The following is a 23,459-nucleotide window of genomic DNA, read 5'->3' as shown; positions in this document are numbered from 1 at the left end:
AGAGAGAGAGAGAGACAGAGAGACAGAGAGAGACAGACAGAGAGACAGAGAGAGAGAGAGAGAGAGACAGAGAGAGAGAGAGTCATACACACTTCAACTCAGAAAGTATAACTGATTCTTACTTGTTTTCCCTGGCATTGTAGCTGTATTCGCCTTTGAAATAAAAGTCTTTCCTGCTGAAGAAGTAGATGGTTGCTCAGTGATAACTGGATCTCCAACCACTCGGTTGCTTCTGGTTCGCACAAAAGAACTGGATTCTGTTTTACCATTTATCTGAGCAGCATTGTGCCTTGGTGGTATTGATCGTGTAGGTGTAGAGAACGGAGAGGTAGAGATATCTGCCTTTAGCTGAGGTTTTAAGATCCTTTTTTTCCTTTCAGGGCTGTAAATAAGGTAATACCTTTAATCATTCTTATAAACACTATGAGAATGAATAAAAGTAGTTTCGTAATACTGTTGGATTCAACATTTGTTCTATTATGAAATATGTTAAAATATGAGATTTGTAGTGGATTTCATATGGTTGTGAGCCTTTGAAAAGTGAATATTTAGTGAAGGATTGCTGTAAACGCTACAGTTACATGACAGAAAGCATGATGCCATCACTATCCTAAAAATGCTGTTTTACTGTATAGATTTAGCAGTTTAAATTTAAGCACTTACACTAGTATAGGTTTAGTTAAAAGATTAAAAATCCTCCACATCATAGGAACTTGCATGTCAAATATATCATTCTGCAATATAGGGAATAGTAAAGGAAGTATTAAAAAACACCAAGTTCTATCATTTAGATGTCAAAGTTCCAGATCAGTTGATGCTATCTAAAAGAAATTAAATACCTTGATGCAGCACTACTGGAAATTGAGCTGCTTCTGTTTCTTTTCTTCCTCCTCTTGGTTATTGTATTTCTTTTATGAAAACGAAGAGCAGATTTATAATCTGATAAAACTGAACTAATGTGTTCTTCAAAGAAAGCAGACAGACGCAAACTCATGCTGTAAATCTATGGCAAGGGACAAAAAAACTGTTTAAATATTCTTCATTGGAAAATGTTCAGTAAATATTAACAACTATAATTTATATAGTTTTCTAGCAAAATTTTTTAAGAATTTAAACATTGCTTTTCACCAATCTTCTTAAGTAAAACTGAAACATTTTTACAATTAAATTATTTGTGTGCTTAGGTTGGGAATCTTCCAAGCTTTGATATTCTTAAAGCCCTACTCTGAATTCAAATGATTAATACAGAGAAAATTTCTTGTTATATACTTATTTTTATAAATTATCCACAAATGCTCCTTTCCATTAATGTGGAAAACAGCTGGAAGAGTTAAACCCATATAGCCTTATTACATGCCAGGAAAATTCTTATGTGATATCTACTCAACCACACTACTTCAAGAAAAGTAACCATTTGTAAAACAACACTGAAGACTGACATCAGTGTTACTTCATAGAAGGAACAGAGTAGAAAGGTGTCAGTTCTTTTTTCTACTAGGACACCAGTAAGAACATAACACAAAGTCAGCCTATTTTGCCGCAAATTTTAAATAAAAGCAACATTTAGCTATTTAACATACTTTTCTACTAATATTACCATTCAATTGAAACAGAACAATTTAATTATATACCCTTGATCTTTTGCTTGGTGTATACGCTTTGGAATTACTAAAAATAAGTCTGACATCTTTACATAACTCCATTGGTGACTCATAATTCCCAGCCTCTAAAGTTTCTCTAACAGTAGCAAAATCCATTGGAGTGTCAATGATGTCTCTGTAGTCCTAAGGGGGAAAACAGATAGTAGTATTATCACAAAGCATTACTTCTCAGCATGGGGATTCACATATGATTTCTACGATTAATGCAAGTCCTAGAACTATTAATAAGCACTCCTGTTTCCCTCATCAGTGTTCCTTTTTTCCTAATATTTTTATTTATTTCATGCCCTCTGTGCTTTGTTGCAAATTAACACAGTACTTTTTTCATTTAAGAACATAGATGTTCCTTTTTCTCCCCATAGGGTGCGAGTGGGGGTAAAAAGTGTGGAACTGTGTTGGGAAAGAAGAATTAAGAGTGATGAAAAACGTCAAACTGTTTGATGTAAACATAAAACTTTATACTGTCTATAAATCCTAAAGGTTTTTGACTCTTCGAATCCAGAGGGCCTGAGTTCTAGTAACCTCATCTTCATTAGTACAACTGGGAACTTCGCAGTAATCAAGACTTAAGAATGTCAATGATTGTTATAAAGTCTCTGCACTTTATTCCACAGATTAGAATTATCATCACCCGAGGTCTCCACTTAGTCAGCTGTGGGTAAAATAAGGCAACAAATTAGAAGCAATAAAGAGAGTCAAGTGAAAGCAGATGAGAGCAACAAAAAAAATAGTATAAAATTATCAATGTATAGTGTCTTTCAGTGGGAATAAAGAATACCGTACACTTTTTCAATAGCCCGAGTATATAACTATTTTTCAAAGTATAATAACTGGACTTTGCACTATCAAGTTTAAATTATGATCAAATATATTTGGCTTTAAGGCAAAGGTACAATATAAGATGGAATTATTAACATGATCTTTGTCGTCTTTTTTTTTCCAAGTAAGCATATCAGATCTTAGATCTTCCAAGGCATTCTGCCTTTCAAATCAGCCAGCCTAGGAAGCTGTATACTGGCTGCAATCATACTGTTTTTACAAACAGGAACGGTTTTATTTCTTCCTTTCTGACCTGTACGCCTTTTATTTTTCTTGCCTTAATGCACTGGTGAGAGTGGACATTCTTGTCTCATTCCCAACCTTAGGGAGAAAGCATTCTGATTTTCACCTTAAGCATGATGTTAACTGTAGGTTTTTTGTAGATGTTCTTTATCAAGTTGAGGAAATTCCCCTTTATTCCTAGTTTGAGAGTTTTAATCATGAATGTTGATACTTTCTATGCATCAATTGATATGATCATGGGATCCTTCTTCTCTAGCTTGTTAATACGATGGGTTACATTGATTAATTTTCAAATACCGAACCAGCCTTATACCTGGAATCAATCCTACTTGGTCAAGGTGTATAATCATTTTTATATATTACTGAATTCTATTTTCTTTTGTTAAGAATTTCTGCATTGAAATTCATGAGGGATACTGGCATATTTTCTTCTTTTGTACTCAGCTGGTTTTGATACCGGTGTAATAGTGGCTTCACAGAATGAGATAGGAAGTGTTCCCTCTTCTACTATTTTTGGGAAGAAATTGTATAGAATTGGTGTTACCTCTTTACACAGTTGGTAGAATTCTCCAGTGAAGCCAATGGGCCTGGAGATTTCTTTTTGTGAAAGGTTTTTAATTACAAATTAAGTTTCCTTAACAGTTACAGACATAACTCAAGTGATCTATGATCATGCGTCACTTAACGTCCACGATGCGTTCTGTGAAATAGGACGTTATGTGATCTGGACATTGTGCAAACATGCCTAAATCACAAGCAATACCATTCACTGATTTTTCACCTTCGTGCTGTTTAATAACCTTTTGTTTCACTTCCAAATCAATACTTCTCCTTTGCCTCTTACTGATGCTATCATTAGCACCGGTTTTGCTGCGTTTGGGAGCCACGATGCACTTCACAGTAATATCTTTGAAGGAAAATTAAGCAGATAATGCTACAATACCGAAGAGACATGCAATACGTGACTGGATGCTGCTGCCTACGAGTCGAAGCATACACTGTTACATGGTAAACTTATTTGTAAACAAGGGAAGTTCACATTTAAATAATAGAGAGTGCAGTACGTATGTAAGTCAGTAACAGAAGTATTTATTATGACTATCAAGACATATGTATTATAGGTTAGGTACGTATTATATGCCTGGCAGCGAAATCACTTTCTACACAAGAGACACCAGTTACATGTTGGAAGCTGTTGTATTTGCTACATCCAGTTACGTCTGCTACTTCTCTTCGATTGGGATTTCTGAACTCTAAGATAATCTTATGGGACCATGGACGTATACGTGCTTGGACGTTGCCGGAATGGATCCTATGCAGCACAAGACTGTATTTCAGATTGGTTAAATTGTGCTGGTTTATACTTTTCAAGGAATTGGTCCATTTCATTTAGATGTCAAATCTGTATGTGTAGAGCTGTCTGTAGTATTCCTTTATTATCTTCTTTATATTATTTTTTTTATATCTGCAATGTCAGCAGTGATATCCCCTTTTCCATTCCTGTTACTAGTAATTTGTGTTTTCTCTTTTGATGTTTACAAATCTTAACAGGAGTTTGTCAATTTTATTGATCTTTTCAGAGATCAGATTTTGGTTTCATGGATTTTCTCTATTATTTTTCTGTTTTCAACTTCACCAATTTCTGCTTATTTTTTTTCTTCTGTTTACTTTCCATTTATTTTGCTCTTCTTTTTCTAGGTTCTCCACTTGGGACTTGCTGAATTTGAGAGTTTTCCTCTTGTGATATAAGCATTTAGTGCTGTAGATTTCCCTCTTAGCATTGCTTTAACTGCATCCTCCAAATTTTGATGTTATAGTCGTATCATATATTCAGCTCAATGTATTGGTTTTTTAAAATTTTTCATGAGGCCTTCTCTTTGACCTACAGATTACTTATGTAAGTGTGATGTTTAGTTTCCAAGTACCGAGATTTTTCTGTTATTGATTTCTAGTTTGATTCCATTGTGGTTGGAAATCACACTGTCATTTTAATTATTTTAAATTTGTTGAGGTTTTTTTTATGGTCCAAGATAGGGTTGGTTTTGGTATATTTTTCACGGACACTTGAAACAAATGTGTACTCTGCTACTGTTGGGTAGAGTGTTCTATAAATGTTAAGATCCTGTTGGTTGATGGTATTATTGTTTCTATATCCTTGCTGGTATTCTGTTTGGTTCTGTCAATTTGCTGAGCGCAAGGTGTTGAAGTCTCCAACTATAACTGGATCTGTGTTTCCTTTTAGCTCTATCGTCTTCTGATTTATATATTTTGCAGTTGCAGTTATTTGGTACATACACAATTAGGATTATTATGTCTCCTTGTGGATTAACCCTTTTATGATTATATAATGTACCTCTCTGTCTCTGGTAATTTGCTCTCAATTCTACTTTGTCTGATATTAATATAGCCATTTTGTTTTCAATTCTTTTACTTTTAACCTGACAGTATCGTTACATTTAAAATGAGCTATTTGTGGGCAGCATATAGTTGGGTCATTTTTTAATCCACGCTGTCAATCTCTAACTTTTAATTATTGATATGTTAACGCTTAAGTCTCTGTTTTTTGTTTCTGTTTTCTTTCTCCAATCTACCTGTGGGTTGCTTGAACATTATTTAAAATTCCATTCTAATTTATCTAGTGTTTGTGACTTATTTCTCTGTGTAGTTTTTAAAGTGGTTGTTGTAATTATAATACATACCCAACTTATCAAAGTCTACTGGCATTGACAACATTTTACTAGTTATATCCCTTTACCTTCTCCCATTTATAACTGTCTTAAACATATTCTCTACATGTATCGAGGACCATATTAGACAGTGCTACAATTTTTGTTTCAACTGAACATTTAGAAAACTCAAGAGGAGAAGGAAAGCCTATTATATTTACCGGTATTTCTGCTTACCATGTTCTGTCCACCTTCATGCCATCCTAAGATTCCTTTTATCACTTTCCTTCTGTTTGCAGAATTTCTTTTTGCCATTCTTTCACAGTAGTTCTGCTAGTGACAAATTGTTAGTTTTCTTTCATCTGTGAATGTCCTGATATCTCCATTTCCGAAAGATTTTTTTTTCACTGAATACTGAATTCTGAGTTGACAGTTTTCTTTCAGCACTTGAAAAATATTATGCCACTTCTTCCTGGTCTCCATGGGTTCTGATGAGAAATCTGCTGTCATCTGAACGTTTTCCACTAAAGTAATACGGCATTTCTCTAGCTGCCTTCAAGATTTTTTATCTTTAGTTGCCAGAAATTGGTCTATATTTCTTGGCAAAGATTTCTTTCGGTTTACCCTGTTTGGGATTTGCTTAGCTTCTTGAATCAATAGGTTTATGTCATTTGGGAATTTTTCAGCCATCGTTTCTTCGAACAGTTTTTCAGCCCCTCCCTCTTGGTCCTCTCCTTCTGGGACTCTGAAGACACAAATGTCAGATCTTTTGTTATAGTTCCATATGTCCCTGAAGCTCTGTTCATTTTTTTCTATTTTCTCTTTATTGTTCAGATTGGGTCATTTCTATCCTTTAATCTCCAAGTTCACCATTTTTTTCCTCTGTTCTATTGAGTTTTTTTGTTATTATATTTTTTTAGTTCTATTATTGCCATCTGGTCCTTCTTTATATCTTTTATCTTTGTTGAGATTGTTTTTCTTGCTTGGTCAGGTAATTCTAACATCTGTGTTACCTCAGTGCTGGTATCTGTTGATTTGTCTTTACTTATTCAGGTTGAGATTTCCTGATTCTTGATATGACAAGTGATTTTTGATTGAAACGTGGACATTCTAGGTATAATCTTGTAAGACTAGATCTTTTTTACATCTTGTGTTTTAACAGGTCACTTTTGACACCGCTCTCATGTGTGAAAGGAGTTCTACCTCATTACTATCAGGTGAGCATGGAAGTCCAGGTTCTCTACTTGGCTTCCATTGACACTGGAGTAGGGGGTGGGGAAGAACTCTCTGTTATTGCTGGGAAAGAGAAGCTTCTAACTAGACCTCCATGCAGGTACCACCCAGGCTGGGAAGGGGAGGACCACCTTGTTGCTGCTCCCTATGTGGCCTCCAATGACACTGTGGAGAGTGGCCTGGTTATCAATCAGTAGTGATGAAAGTCCTGACTTTCCACTAGGCCTCAGCTGATACCACCCCAGTGGTGTGTCTGATTACTGCCAAGTATGGGTAGAAGTCTAGGCTCCCTTCACCGTCTACACTAATATTTGGGGAGAGGAAGAGGGTCTCCACTTGGCCTTTGCTGGCAAAGAACAGGCAGGGTTGTTTGGCTGGAGTAAAGAACTCATATCTATAAGATATTTGTTTTACTAGGTTGAACCTTCCTGGTCCTCTGGCTAGAGAGAATAGGTTCTTCTTGGATATTTTTTGTCTGCACTGATTGGCATTTCTGGGTTTCCAGCTTCTCCAGTATCCAGAGTGGAATATATAAAGCAAAAAGCAAACCCCGGGAACTCATTATTGTATTGGTCCTCAAGTCCGTAGATCCCAGGTCTGTTTGTCATCTTCTTTCTACATTTCAGTCTTCTTATATTCATTTTACAAATAATGTTCACGATTTTTAGTTCTACTTAAAGGAAGGAATAGGTGAAAGTACGTCTACTCATCTTCCCAGAAATACAAGTCCAATATACTGCCTATGACCAAAATATTTTAATGTTTCACTTTTAAATGACTTTTGAGCCACATTATAAAGCCACACAACAAAATCAGACTTAGTATTTTATAGTAACATTTTGATTATGGGAAAACAGTGTACTATGTAGTTCGGTCTATCTTATGTATTAAATCTGGTTCAAATGACTTGGTCATTTACATAACTTAAATTCACCATTAGTCGGTAGCTGTCATTTTTCAAAAAGATATTCCAAAGCCTACAGCCAAATGTTGAGACAGTTTGGAGGTGGGGAGTAGCCACAAAATTGCTTTATAAAGATTTTGGGAAAATGTCATTTAAATGATATGAAAAAATTTAAATGTTTTGCAAAATTTTGGTTAAATATAAAATTTATGTAGAAACTATTTTTGGGGTTCATATCTTGGGCTTCTACACTGCGTACAGTGCATGGTAGCTGCTCAATACACCTCTGGTGAATAAATGGAGTAGAGTACTTACCAAAATTTAAAAAATCTTGCTCAAAGTATCTGATTAAACTCAAAATGTAAACTAGTATTTTCATATAATTGAATATGAAGAGCATCACCTAACTTACATATTCAGCTTAAGTAAGGATAATTATAGTTAATTCTGAAGTATAAAAATACAATTATCCAAGGTTTTTTCTTTTATTGTAATAAACAGTTAACAGCCATGAGTTTTAATACTTCCATCATGGAATACCACAAGCAAGAGATTAAATAAAAAAGAAAAACTGCCTTGCTTCTTGTCTGCTAACACTTTCAGCTGGTAGAAGGAGAGGTTCTAAACACTTGCTAAATACTGTTCTCGTTGTTTTGAATACTTCAAGAGATAAAACTGCATTCTTATACATTTCCCTCTGAGTTTGAAAAGTAAGCTATTTTCTTTCCATAAAAATTCACTCTTATTCTCTAAAAATGTCACATGTAGCTGTGGTACACTGGACACAGGGGATATGAGTTATTGTCCTGACTTCGCCAGTGAATAGCTATGTATCTTCGAGAGCTACTTCATCTGAAGTCTCAGTTTAACATCAGTAAAACGAGTGGGTTGGGCCACAGTCTCACGCTTCTTCCATATTTTCTTTTCTGTACAGTTGCTTTGACATTTCTTGTCTTTGGTGTTTTGATGTTTCACTGTTATTCTGGGTATACATTTTTCTCATATATTTTACTCACGACTCATGGTTTGTCAAATGTTTACTACCCCTGAAAATTCTGTCAATTAGCTTCTTAAATATTATCCCTATCTCATTCTCTCCCACTGGAACTTTTCATCTTTCTGTCTCTTTGTGTAAGGCATTCTATGTAACTTCTTCATATGTTTGCACTACTTCTTCCTTTAGAGAGCTAATCCAGCTTTACTTTAATGATTTTACATTTCCAGAAGTTCTACTTATTTTTAATATCTTTCTTACCCCTTCCCCTAAATAAGGTCTTTTTTCCTTGTTTCTTATTCCTTCATTTATCTTTTTAGCCAAAATGATGTATCAAAATTTAATGGGTAGCATTTTTTCCCTTTCTTGGTGGTATCTAAAATAACAACAAACATATAATGGATGATGTCTTAGGTTTGATGAAATACAGCATTTTAGAATAATCTAGTATCTCAAGTTTTGGGGAAAGACGGTCCTAATATTTCCATTTGTTGTTTCTGTTGTCTTATATATGATAGATCATTCCCTCATGTAGTTTGTGTTTTCCTTTTTTCATTAGGTCATCTTAAGTAGGGATTTTTTCCCTCAATGGAATCTTGTGTAGTCTTGATTTGGCAAGTATCTCTGTAGAAGTGTGTGGCATTCTATATAATTTGATTTTGCCTGGCACCTCAGAGATACATACCCCATAGGGAGTCCTAAACCATAAGGATAGTGTAAACTTGGGACTCTAAATCCATGCATCGTGCAAGCTTGGGAAGATTTCCCTCTTCTGTAACCAGAGCTCCTGGCAAATAGATTCTTCCGTGTGGAAAGCATTATTCTATTCTTTTCATGAGGGTACAGTCCTTTAACAGTTCTAGTTTTGGAACTCCCTTCCTTACTATGGTTGAAGGCCTCACCTGTCTCTCCACAGTGTTAATACTTGCGCCTCTCAATCCAGACATTAAAGTTTATTTCTATCTCTTCTGGGGAAAGGTAAGTCCAGAATACAAACACCAACAAGCATTAAGTAAATTATAACAAAGGGAAATCCACAGGTTCCAAAAAAAGAAAACTGAAAATCAGAGTACTGCAGCCATCAGCTCAGTTCTTCTAGGTGTTTTTTGGAGGGTAAGAATATGAATTAGCCCAGTTTATGACACTGCTGGGAATTAAAGATTTTCCTTCCATACTTAAGTTTCCATAAATCTTATTTTTTAAATGACAAGAAAAAAAGCCATTATATTTATCTACTAATGATGTTTCTCTATTGTCATCACTACAAGTTAAAACATATATGTAAAAAACATATGAAGCCAGATGATATCACATCTGGATCATGATTTTTTGTAGAACATTTAGTTTTTATTTTCGCTTAAAACCATGAATGTTATTTGGACTGTATAACCTTTAATAAGTGAATATGAAAAAAATAAACACTAAATTTAGATTGCTATACTGCATGCAAAAATACTCAGAATTATATGTAACAATTCTACCATGTATTCCATAAAGATCATAAACTGAATATATATAATAATGCCCCTTACATCTGTATATAATGTTTTACAATTTAAAAACTATTTTTAGGTATTCTCATTTCATCTCCATAACCCTGTGAGGAACATTAAATAGGTGTTGTTAGTCTTGTTTCCTAGATAATTGTCATAATAAATTCATGGAATTGGTGTGAGGAAGGAAAGAAAAAAATGTTTAGAAAAAACTAAGTGACTTGCCCAAAGCCACACAACTGGTAAGAGGCAGAGCTAGGACCATAAACCAATTCTTTTGGAGTCTTAAATGTTCAGTCAGGGCTCTTTCCATTTTACCACAGAATTCAGTTAAGTTGTACTGTATAACCAAATACTTCTGGCTAATGAGAACATGTATGAAATAATTAATAAACACGCACAAAAATCACTTAAGTAGCAAACTGCCATGTATAAAATATGTAGAAAACTGGCAGATGAAGAGAACATTTTTAAAAAATACTTACTGGATATTCAAGGAGATCTACTGGCTGGCGGAAAGGCTCGGAATCTTCACACTGAAATATGAGATTTAACAATTCTTGACATTGTTTCTTCCACGCCTGAATATCACAAGACTGAGCTCTATTACGTAATCTTCTTCTAGGCTGATGATCCTGAAATAAAATATTTTCAAACATATTAATAAAATAGCACTTATACAATAAAATTTATATCAATGCTGTTTTTGAGATTTATGTAAAATCGTAATTCAATTAAAATAAAACATCTACATCTTCTGAAAAAGATCTGTAAATAATACTTAATCTGGCTTTAAAAGTACTAGGGGTGAAAAAAACACTTTTGATACATTTAATTCACATATATAAGCACTTCTGCTTAGTAAAATCACTGAAGTAAAAACTTTTATTACTTACCTTCTTTTTTTGGGTAGAAGTTCCTGGCACATCAGCATCTTTCTCTTCTTCCTTCAAAGCAAGAATTTATCAGGTTCATAAAACATTCCAGATTTCATTACAGTCTTTTAGTTCTTTAGTTACAAGCATTAACTAACAAAAAATTCGGAACACCATTTTTTTTTTTAAAAGAGCTATCTATAGCATTAGAATAACTTTCATAAAAGCTTGACCTGAAAACCACAATGTGCAAATTTCTTTTGATATACAAAATAATACCAATTTAGCAATCATAAGAAAGTACTATATACCTCAGAGTCAGACAAGACTTTCTTCTTCATTGAATTGTAGAGTGGAATTATATTATAACAAGTCTGATCTCTAAATGACAAGAAAAAGGTGTTAGTATATATGATTAGAACCATGTGATTATTCTTCTTCTTTAAAATCTATTACTAAAACCAGATTTTAAGATAAAACTCAAAGCTGAAGTCTTTCATCAGTTGACTCCAATGCCTTATGTATACACATCTGATCTAGTCCCCTCCAGTAGCAGCTTCCACATCTGACCCAGTCCCCTCCAGTAGCAGCTTCCACTTAAACCTAATTAGTTCATTACTCCAAACCCAATTCTCCCTTCCCAGTCTTGTGTTCAGGTCACTGTTATGCCTGGGATCCTGTCTTCCATTCCTTGGTCTAGTTATTCTGTAAGAGAAAGGTAATATACCTCCTCAAGTAAGTATTCTTTGACTAATCCAGGGTCCACAAGATCTGTCTCTAAAATCCAACAGCACTTTATATGTATCAGGGCTCTGTATTCTATTTTTCTTTTTTACAAAACTCTAAGCAGAACTTCCCAGTCTCCTCAAATTGAATGATCTTTGTCTCTGTTCCAATCTAGCCACCAACCAACATGGCCATCACCTGGATTGTTCCACATTTTTTACTTCTTTTCCTAAACTCCCAGTCCTTCTGAACCAGTTCTACTTTCACTGTTATTTCTAATTCCTTCTTTTTATCTAGTCTTTCGATTTCCTTTTATTCACTAACTTGACTCTCCGTTTACAACCATTTGAACAATACCCATATAATTCCTCACGTTTTTAAAGAGGCAGCAAGACATAAGAGACAGTATCAATGATTATATTATCAGCTACGTGTATTGAGTGTTATCAATTAGAACCACGTATGGTTCTAATTTCTTTATACTGATTTCATTATAGTCCTCACACTAATCATATGAAGTACGTACTATTATTTATCTCCATTTTACAAAATATATTCAAATTCTGTCTCTATCATCCCTTCCCACTCCCTGCATTCTACAATTCTATTATTCTTCTTCTAATGTTCTATGACACTGCCGTTTTTGCAATGCCCAATTCTAGGTAGTCTGTTTCATCAGTTTAATGTGCATCTCATTTGTTCTCTTGAAGCTAGTTGGTTCTTCACCTTCTCCACTGTAAAACGATGTTCTCCTATGATTTCCTAAGTAATCTGTATCAAGGCTATACAGCTACAAACTTGGTCTACTCTCTGGCCTGCTTTTCCACAACCTCTGACAATGGTTTTGATTCCCCCTTTCTGAGAAAATTCAAGTCCCCCAATTTGAACTGCTTCAGTTTTGACTCTTTCCACCTCAATATTCATTGTTCTTTACCTATTTTCTTTTCCTCCTGTCCCTCTTCTTCCCTTACTCCAATACCTGGTACAAGCTACTGTATTGTCTCTAGAATCCTTAATCCACTGCTCTTCCCTCAGCCTCTACACCTTTATCCTTATAAATAGGTAAGCGTAAGGACTCAACTACTAACCGAAAGGCTGGCCGTTCGAACCTACCCACCTGCTCCACGGGAGAAAGACCTGGCGATCTGCTCCCGTAAAGATTACAGCCTAGAAAACACTACGGGGAAGTTCTACTGTCACATGCAGTTGCTGAGTCAGAATCAACTTGACAACATCCAACAACAACCTATAACCCTGATAATCACTTAGACTTGTTCTTCCTTCACACACACAAAAAATATTTAAAAAAACACTATCCTATACTGACAAATTTCATTCCTAATTACTCCAGTGAAACTGCTCTCCTCAAGGTCATCAATGATCTCCTATTTACCAAATCTAATGGTATTTTCTTGTGTGTATGTGTTTTAAGTTCCTTGATTTCTGCTCCATTTGATTCTGTTGACTGTTCTTTCTTGACTCTGTCCTCCCTTTTCCTTCTTCCAAGTTTATCTTTCTGTCTTCTAATTCCTTCCTCCTTTTATTCTTAAATGTAGACATTCCATAAAATTTTGTTCTTAGTCATCTTAACACTATATCCTTTGCTCTGATAACTTTATATATATGTAGTTTCTCTGTGTAAATGTATTGCAAAGTCCTATAACTTCTCCTAACTTTTCTCCTGAATTTTCTATCATCACCTAAAATTCCACGTCTAAATCTAAATGTCAGTCCCTACTCTTACTCCTTTTCATTTTTTTTTTCCAACAGCATTACCATTCTCACAGTAACGGAAATCTTGGTTTTTCATCATTCCTTCTCTCCCCATTCTAAATAAACGCTATCAGTGGCCAAGTCCTATAAATTTTATCCTTAAAATTTCTTGATCTGCCCATTTCTTACGTCCATAAATTAGCCCTCATCACCTCTTACTTGGTCAACTGCAGGAGTCAATCTACTATTTACACTTTTTGTCTCTTCCCTAACAATTAATGTTAGATACTACAGTCAAAGTAATATTTTTCAGGCATAGTGTTTAGCATGTTATTCTCATGTTCCAACACTTTCAACAGTCCCTTGCTCTCAGCTTGCGTATTTAAAAACGTTAATTTCCTTAGATAGGCGCTTAAGGCCCTCCACAATGTAAGCCAAACTCAAGTTTATAGCATTGTATCCCCATTACCTTCCACTCATGAACTCTGTGTAGTTTCCTGACTCATGCCATTCCTTATCCTTGGAACGGCTTCTCTTTCATCTAAATTCTCCTGAATCCATCAATGTCTACCTTGTCTATAAAGACTAACATACTTCCCCCCATTAGCTAGATGTGACCTTATCCTCATCTAAACTTTCATACCTCTCCTGTTACTTGTCACAGCCTTCCTTATACTGTATTTTATTTATCCTATAAAATTATATGAAGATATAAACATACTGTGTTATTTCTATCTCCAAGTATCTATTACATCACTCTGTATGTATCTATTGCTTGACATCTTGCAGAATAACAAAAAGTACAATAATTAAAATTTCAAGACATTTTGAAAATTACTGTCAGCCAAAATAGTTTTTAAAAAAATTATATACATCCAAAAATGCCAGGTGGATTTATCTTCAGAGACATGTAATATAAATGCTTTAAATATTACATTAATCTATCATAAAACATTTTAAAATAATTATCTCACCAAAATATGAATTTACTGTATCACGATTCTGATTCATATCTCTTTGAAAAAAATAAAAGTATATACATATGACCCTTACAAAATTACAGACTAAACCTTACAGTTAAAATATAAGCTATTGTAACCAAGTTATATAAACAGTCTTCAGAGACTAGTTAATGCCTGATTATCAATTTTACTAAAGACACTTCACAAAAGCATAGCAATAATAATCCTAAAACCATTTGGAAGGCAACAGCCTTCTTTAGAGAATGAGAAGAAGGAAGGGCATTAAAGTTTATCTTATTAATTTTGTTCAGTGCTTTTCTAAATACTGATATTACTTCCAGTCCTTAGGAAAAACACCAACTAATACCAAGGAAAGGGATTCTAAAATTATCCTGAAGGATGAGTATGAAGCTGGAGATTTAAAAAAAAAAAAAAAACTGCTCTGAATAATTATTTTATATAACAATGAAAGCTAGATTAATAGCTAATATTTGAGATTAGATTAAATTATAAAAGATACTGTTATCTCTTATTAACCAGAAAAAATTATCCAATATAAATAAATAATAACATTAATATGAACTCAGAGCAGTATTTTGTACAAAATACATCATTCATTTCTTTGGCTCCAATTCATTCTATAGCTACATAAAATCCATGAGGCAAGGAAGTAAAAATGCTGCTGCCCTCGTAAGCTGTAGTTATCATTCCTGGAGGTAAACTGGATTCTGAGGAAGAAAGCTGTTGAAAATTAAATTTAGTTTTCTGCTGGACTACTGAAAAACCAGTCTATAAACCTGGCAGGGGCAATATAGTGTTTAGATGAAAGAGTCTCAAATCAGATGGCAGATACTCATTTACTGTTCAACCTTAGACATTTAACCTCCATAAGCCTCAATTTCCTCAACTGTAAATAGCAGATAATTACCTCTTCCACCCATAAGATCATGTGGTTTATAACAGCTAATTTATGTAAAACAATGTGTTAATAAATGTTAACTATTATTATTTTGTCCAACATTTGGATTTAGAGAAGGATCCATATTTTCTATGTTAACTGTAACACACAACTTTTAAGGAGTAAAAGTTCATGACAGTAATGATGATTTCATATTAGCCACTGAACTAACTTTTTCTACCTTAGATGTAGACATTATATGCTTCCTATTTTAAAGTGGAACGTGTTTATGTGATAAACATGTGATAGTATATGTATCAAAAATGACTTCTGTTTACATTTTAAATTATTTTACACTTTAAAACATTGCTGGTAATTATTGTAATTAAATACCAACACCCCTCCCCCCTCAAAAACAACAAAAAAACTCACTTTATAAAATGTAGAAGAAGATCAGTGACAAACTTAGCAGATTTCACAATAGGGCTTCCAGGCTCATTGAATGTTCGAGTATTATGCTCTATATATCTCACTTCCCACATAAGGGAAGAAACCCGCCTTAAAAAAAACAAACAAAATACCGAAGTCTTAATCTCATTGTATTTATAAATATACACACATAATTTAAAACTGAAACACTCTGACTTTTCAAATTGTCTTAAATCAATCACAAACCTCACATACGTGTGTGTGTTTATATACATATAGCGATTTTCAAAACAGTATGATCTATTTCTGTTAAGGACAAAAAAAGTAGCAACATTATTTATCTGCACAGAAAATGTCTGGAATAGGAAACACTAGACTATTAACAGTGCCTTCTCTTAGGTGGGAGAATGTCTGGGGGGACTGGCAGAAGAGGAATCGAAGAGCTTTTAGTTTTTGCTTTACTATTTTTGTTATGTATGTACTGTTCTTTGGTAACAAACATATCTGACTTCTGTACAAAAAGAAACATTTTTAATCAAATTATATTTCGTTATCTAATGACATGTGAAAATGAACAGCTAATGCCTGCTTATAAGAAAATACAAAAACGTGGTGAGCATATATTACCTTACCAAGAAATCTAATTAAATAAAAATTATCTCCTGAACACCAAATTGATAATGCTAAAATCAATATGGTGTTTTATCATTTTATTTCTGCAAGTAAAGAAAAATACAAATCCAGCTTTTGAGAATATCACCTAATATGTGGCCCCACTAGAAATAATAAAACACTTAGAAAAATCTTAGGATCTGTGAAAGAAATATAATTAATAAAAAAACATATACAATTGTGGGTATAGAAGCACACAGAAAAGCTTCTAGATTTCAAATAGCATTCATGAAGGCTCATTCTAGTAGAATCACAGGTATCTTCAGGTTACCATATAAAAAACTGTGAGTAAAATAAGGATTAGATTAATAGCAAAAAGGCAAACTGATAGTAGCACTTTAATAAAAGACTGAACAGAGAAAAACAGGGTAAGGAGTGTGAAGTCAATGAGTAAAACAGGAAGTAAAAAAAAAAAAAAACTTTTAATACAGTGATGCCTTCATCTGCTATTTTACTGTTTTAATAAGAGCATAACTCAGGTTCATTACTATATCATCAGATTGGAAAATAGTTTCTAATTTACTAAATATTTTGTTGCAAAAGTTTTTTTCTAAAATTGGTTGCAAAGTTAGGCTACTGCTAAAAAGCCTGTTATAAGCTATAATGTATCTTATCAACGAGGTAAGAGCAGGTATACCTAACAAGATCAGAGAAATCATCAGAAGCTGAAGTCTAATATCTTAGCTTTGTTTATTCCAGTGGTTCTCAACAATGGGTGATTCTGTCCCCAGGAGACATTTGGCAATGTCTGGAGACATTTTTGTTTGTCAAAACTAGGGGGCTGCCACTGGCATCTAGTGAGTAGAGGCTAGGGATGCTGCACAGGACAGCTCCTCACAACGAAGAATTTTCTGGCTCCAAATGTCAGTACTGCTGCTGTTGAGAAATGCTGCTTTAGTCAGCAAAGAATAAAAATGGTGTTTCCAGTGTCAGGTACACAAGGTACCATATTGTAATTATAATTTAAATAATAGTAAGAGCCAAAAGAACATTTTATACAGAAAAACCAAGTATAAAATATGAATTGAAAACTCTCCAGAGTTAAGTTTTAATGCAATATCATGTAAAATGTTAACCTGCTAAATAGAAGTCATATAAGAAAAATGAGAACTAAAACTATGGTTTCACTATATGGAAACTGTACATGTAAATTCATTTTTGACAAAATATTTTAGGCAATAACCTACAAAACTTGTCCAAGATTAAGAACTTCATGTTTATCAAAATTGTGAATAAGAAAACGCAAATTAATTGAAATTATTCCTGCTTTTTAATGCTAGTTCTATTTCAGCTTAAAATTGCTAGTGACGAAAAAATGTTCTGAATTTTTCTAATTACATTTTTCACAAAATGACTTTCATTTTCGTAAGTATTCATAAGATGAATAATCAAAAAGAATAAAATACATATTTTTTGATGCTATTCTAAGTCCACAAACAAATGTTTTAATGTGATATTAATCTAGAAGAAAATTCAATGCTTTAACTTGCTTTGTAACATACAATATGAAGACAGCATCAAATCATATTAGCGGCTAGTAAAAACCTGTATCCAGAAATCATAGTCCAAGTGTGGTCTACAGACCAGCATCACTGAGAACTTGTTAGAAATGTAGACTCTCAGGATCCACTCCAAACCTACTGAATCAGATTCTGCACTTTAACAAGATCCTGAGGCAATTCACAAGCGTATTAAAATTTGAGAAACACTGCTAAAGAAGATCAGTAAATGGGTGAAAGGATCATTTAATTTTTCTCTGGTAGTAGCCAAATGAACTGATTCTAACCTGTAAAACCTGTTTTCCAGTCTTTGTTTAATTGTACTTAGATCCGTTGGATATGCCACAACAGTGCAATACATGGGATAGGCTTGCAGATCCACAGGGGCCACAAACGGAGAAGCAATATCTAAAAAAAATGATCATGAATGAATTTTTTAATACTTAAAATGATTCAAGAAGATTTCTGCTTGAATTAAGACCTAACAGGTTCTAATCCATGTAGCCATTTACTCCGCTCCTATCTTTTTGCAGAAAATTCACACAATTTAGCCAACATGAAGACGACTTACTTTTTATTATAGCTACATTTACAATTAAAAATTCTAGGGGTATTTACTGATTCTTAGTAGATTCATTAGGAGAAACAGATGACAGATTAATATATACATGTAACCTATTAAAACACATACGTACACTTCTATAATACCTGGCCATCCCAGAAAGTATGTATTATGATGCTTTTGACAAAGCTATCCTGTCAGTAACACTATAATAACACACTGCATTCATATGTAACCTTTGACTTTCTCAAATTTTATCACCTCATCTCATTCTCACACTACTACTGAGAAATATTAGGCAAGTAGAGGAGAAAACAGATCCAGAAGGTCAAACAGCTCAATGGCACTGACTTAATGGCACACAGTAAACTGGTCAAGCAAAAACTACAACCTACTCATTATCACCCCCCCTTTTTTCTTGCTCATTCACACGTAGTATAAACCTACTTCATATCCTAAATACTGCTGAAATTATAAGATTATGTTTCTAAAAAGGCTATTTTTACAAAGTGTTTAGAACTTATAAAAGACTTCAGTTGAGAATATAATCCAATATGTGTCTCCAGTATCTTCAGCTCTTCTTACTCGTATTAATTTCTCTCTTAGTAACTGATTCCTTACTAACACGGTAGGCTGCTGCAAATAACCACACTACGCTACTAGTCCAGAGTTACTCTGTAAGCCCAGATTTCTGATAATCAAGTTTTGTGGTCATTTCTTTTTTGTTAATGAAGAAAAGCAGTTCATACAGTCTTTTTACTCCCCTTAAAAAGATTCTCTTGGTGTATATGTACACAAAGTTGAGGTGAAAACTGGCACAACTACCCATGTAGTTACAATGCAGCTTTCAACCCCCTCCTCCAATTCCCACCATGTTAGTCTGAAATATGTCAAAGGTTTTCAAATTGGGTTCTCCAGATTTTTCAGAGATACTGCTAACATTTCTGGGAGGCCCTCATGTTGAAATTTAACTACAGTAACTCCATTTACAACTATGTTAGATATGTGAGTTGTATAAAACCTCATTCAAAAGATGATTCCATTTAAAAAAATATGAAACCACCGACATGATATTATGAAAACATTTTGTCTGTCTGCATAAATGTCTCGAATTATAATTGAGATGCCTTAATATTATCTTTCCTTTCCTGTTTTCTTGCCAGGTTTTCTATATCCAAGTGTTGTTGTTATTGTTACTTACCCAGTGTCATCAATTGGTTTATTCCTCTAACAATTCTTTCACATTCTTCATCCCTGGGATTGGAACCCCATTCTCCATCAAGAGGTTTATAGATTAATGATCTGCATTCAACATCAGTTAAAGGAACACTGGTACCTAGTTCTTCAGGGAATACAGCTGAAATACACAGAAAGAAAAGCAGAGCAGTGCAAATATGTGGCAATTTATTGATATTTAGGTTACCTCTAGAAAGTAGAATACTGTCACAAAGCTAAAAGTATAATTTTATGAAGATTTGGAAAGTATACTCTTAAACTATTTTCTATAAAGATATTAACTTTATAATAATTCTTTAGATGATAATTATTACTTCAAAATTATACTGAGAACTTGCTCTATAATCAAGTTGCAGATAAAGGAGAAAGCATTCCTATAATATGATACAAATTTCAAAGGTTACAGAATCGTTATAAAACATATACAAGGGGCAATTATAGTGGTATTTTTCAGGATTATTTCAATCAAGTCTCAATATTTTTTATGTAGGAACAGAGAGAATTATGAATACTGAGAGATGACTCTTACACCTGCTGCTATTAAGTCATGATGGTATGGTTTCTCTATGCCTAAATCTTTTAACATTTTATTTAAGAGACTCATTCGAGGATGGTGGTGACATAAAATGTACAAATGAGCCAACTAATTTTTCCTTTGAACTACCATTAATCAGAGAAATATTGGGTAATATGCCACTATGTATGTACAAACAAAATTCTTCCTCTTCACAAACTGTAATTCATCTCTATGCGTGTACGGATATCCAAATAGAACAAAAACTACCACCTTATCCACACAGATATATTTAGGTAGAAAATGAACAGTAAATTAATATTACTAATTCACATAAGTCTATGAATGAACTGATGATATTAATGCAAAGGCATTACAACACTGATTAACTTCAAGGCATTACAAAATTGATTAGCTTCATTTTTCTCATATTCATAACAGTCCGATGTGACTTCAAATTCAAACTTTGTAAAGGAGAGAAATAAGACCTGAAGATAAACAATGTAACATAGTTAGAACTTGGATGAGATTTTTATAGTTTCTAATAGTTCTCATTTTGCACTTAGATGAAAAACACATTATTGGTGTTAAATTCTAGAGGTGATAATTTCTGCAAAGTAAGAATTAATCAATATCAGCATGACCATTTTCTCAGTTTTAAGGTTTACTAGATTGGACTTACTTTTTCCAGCAGTTATCTTTTTAAGTTATAATTACTACTGTTCAACTACGATTAGTTGCTACAAGTCGTTACAAGTCAGATGGTATCTTTTATCTTATCCTAATCTTTAATTATCTGATTCTTTACATTGTTAAATATCAAACAGAATAATGAAAAAGATAATTAGTAGAAGTCCTCAAAATCCCACCCCCTGTAAATAATCTTTATTAATAATCAAGAATGTATCCTTTCAAACCTTTGTATAAACACAATTGTGTACGTGTTGTATTTCTAAAAATATTAAGCAAAAATGGGCCTTGAAGTGGAAGGAAAATGCAATCTCCAGGCTCTGTCACTCTCGCCTTAAAGATGTCACATTCACTACTTATGCCTAACTCTCAAATCCTGAGACGGGTCAGAAAATATCAAGATGGATTATTATTATTAATTATAACTATCTTTTCACTGAGCTCTGACATGTGTCAGGTGCTATAATAAGAACTTTACACACATGATGTCATTTAATCTTCACAGGAACCCTATAAGGAAGATATTACTTTACACCATTTCAAAGGCTAGGTCCTAAGAATCAGGGATTTTGAGAATTTAAGAAACTTGCCAAGACCACATAGATAGTAAATGACAGAGCCAGGATATGACTCTGTGCTTCTCTAGTTAAAAGCCTGAACTCTTACCCATTATGTTAATCTAAGCACTCTGCTAGAGTAACAAAAATTTTTTTTCCCAAGTGTTCACACTGTAGGGGGTGAATAATTAATTAATAAAATACTTTCATAGTTTGCTGTAATTAATTTCTATCCTCCCTATTAGACTAAGTGGGTGGATTATATCTATATTGTTTATTGCTGCACCTCCCTACCACTGGGGTAAATGGACGTGCAATTAATATTTGATGATGAACATTTTCTATTTTATCATCATAATAACTGTATGTGGTAGCAAGTGAGCAAATCAGATCTCTTATGTAAGAAGTTAATTCTACAATGCAGACACAAAAAGCATAATATACATTTACCATTATTAGGTATAAGCTCCATATCCCAAGGGCTCATCTTTTCTGTATCTCCATTGTCCCAGCTTAAAGGAAAAAAAAAAAACCTTATATTAAAATATCTAAATATTTTATTGAAAATTTTTTATGAACTTATAAAAAATAATTTTAGTATTTATAAAACATGTCTTCATTATTTTATTAACATTCAGAAAAAAATTCAAACTAAGCCAGTCTGAACTAAAACACAACAAATACTTCCTTACCAAACATTATAGCACTGAAATAAACTGTCAGGGTACTCAGGTTGAAGAGGTTCCTGGCTTTCAATTGTTCCAAACCACCAGGCATCATCTATGACTGATCTGAAACGGTCACCTGGACAAGAACAAATGCCATTTCATTACTCTGAAATCTACTGCTGCTGTTAACGCTTCTTCCCAAAGTATACCTTTAAAATATGCAAACTGCCTGTATGAGTTCAGAAAATATACACAATGCGATCCACACATTTAAAAGAAAAACACAAAATTAAGAACAAAACATTTGAAGTGTTAAGTGATTTGCCAGTTTCCAGTTCCACTTCTTAGTTATATGAGTGTATAAAGAAATTCACTTTTACCTCAATCTTTTTTTATTACTAATCTACCAACCAACCAACCCACTGCCGTCGTTGATTCCAACTCATAGCGACCCTATAGCATTTTAAATTCACCATTAGCGCTATCCTGAGTTTCTATTTAAATAAAAATAAATTTTAGTTAATTTCTGTTCAACAAATATTTATTTTCTATCTTTAATTTCTTATTTTCTATAGGCAAGCCTGCACAACCAACAATCAAGACTGCAGCCTAAAAACAACAAAAACATCAGACCTGCCTTTCTTCATCCCAGTCACCCCTAAGCTTTAACACTCATATATACTCACTCTCTCTTTCCTGTAAAAACAAGAATGAAAAATAAAAATAACTACAGGTAGTCCCCGACTTAATACATAGTCAAGTTACGACAAACTGCACTTATGACTGTATTTTGGTTTTTTTTACATCTTATCATTAGTAACATGTACTACAAACAACGTTGCAGTGCATAATTTGCTAATGTTAGCAATTATCAGACGTTCACTTGCAGATGTTCAATGTTATGACTTACTATTCAAAACAATGCCATATAGCAGGCTACGAAAACGAAAAAAAAAAAAAAAAATTCGTCTTATGTTAGAACCAACTTACAACGAAGTTGTTGGAACAGAACCCAGTTGGTAAGTTGGGGACTACCTGTAATTATAGTAAAACAGATAGCATTCTTCGTGTCTATTTCCTTACCCAACTGCATTCAGCTGTTATCATATTACTAGAACTGCTTTCTCCGAAGACCCAAATAAGCTACAACAGCTACAGCCTTTTCTCATTCTAGATCTTCTCAGCTTCTATGTCATACGAACACTGTAAATCACTCCACCTTTTTACAATGCTTTCTTTCCTTGGCTTTTACAGTGCTTTTTCTTCTGCACAGTGATTTTTCTCCTGGCTAGCTGAGGTTAGATCTGAAGGATTCTATTAAGGTATCTGTGTGACTTTGAACAAATTAATTGGTTATTTTAGAGCTTCATTTTCCTCATCTATAAAATAGAAATGGTGATATTTACCTCATGGTAGTTTTAGAGGAGTGCCTTGTATTAGGGTAC

General features: G+C 33.7%; 1 protein-coding gene across 8 annotated transcripts in view; it reads right to left on the bottom strand.

Annotated features, from left to right (window-relative positions):
- Window positions 1–23,459, bottom strand: part of PHIP (pleckstrin homology domain interacting protein) — a 146,893-nt gene that overhangs the window by 11,906 nt on the left and 111,528 nt on the right. For 6 of the 8 annotated variants that reach the window (XR_002825583.1, XM_023740404.1, XM_023740405.1 and 3 more), the window contains 11 exons: window positions 22,039–22,150; window positions 21,797–21,858; window positions 19,551–19,706; window positions 18,075–18,195; window positions 15,620–15,745; window positions 11,200–11,269; window positions 10,910–10,960; window positions 10,499–10,648; window positions 1,632–1,784; window positions 840–1,003; window positions 123–382 (listed from right to left, as the gene is read on the bottom strand). Coding sequence is in view for 7 of the 8 variants with exons in the window: in XM_023740404.1 (XP_023596172.1) it covers window positions 123–382; window positions 840–1,003; window positions 1,632–1,784; window positions 10,499–10,648; window positions 10,910–10,960; window positions 11,200–11,269; window positions 15,620–15,745; window positions 18,075–18,195; window positions 19,551–19,706; window positions 21,797–21,858; window positions 22,039–22,150 (1,425 nt within the window). In the remaining variant the exon portion in view is untranslated. Of the gene's footprint in view, window positions 1–122; window positions 735–839; window positions 1,004–1,631; window positions 1,785–10,498; window positions 10,649–10,909; window positions 10,961–11,199; window positions 11,270–15,619; window positions 15,746–18,074; window positions 18,196–19,550; window positions 19,707–21,796; window positions 21,859–22,038; window positions 22,151–23,459 lie in introns of those variants that run through there. The other 2 variants (XM_023740407.1, XM_023740406.1) reach the window with 2 other exon arrangements.

The sequence above is a fragment of the Trichechus manatus genome, unplaced genomic scaffold (genome assembly GCF_000243295.1).
Source record: "Trichechus manatus latirostris isolate Lorelei unplaced genomic scaffold, TriManLat1.0 scaffold00154, whole genome shotgun sequence".
NCBI lineage: Eukaryota > Metazoa > Chordata > Mammalia > Sirenia > Trichechidae > Trichechus > Trichechus manatus.
The sequence above is the reverse complement of the archived record's forward strand: the minus strand, read 5'-3'. Positions and strand labels throughout refer to the sequence as shown.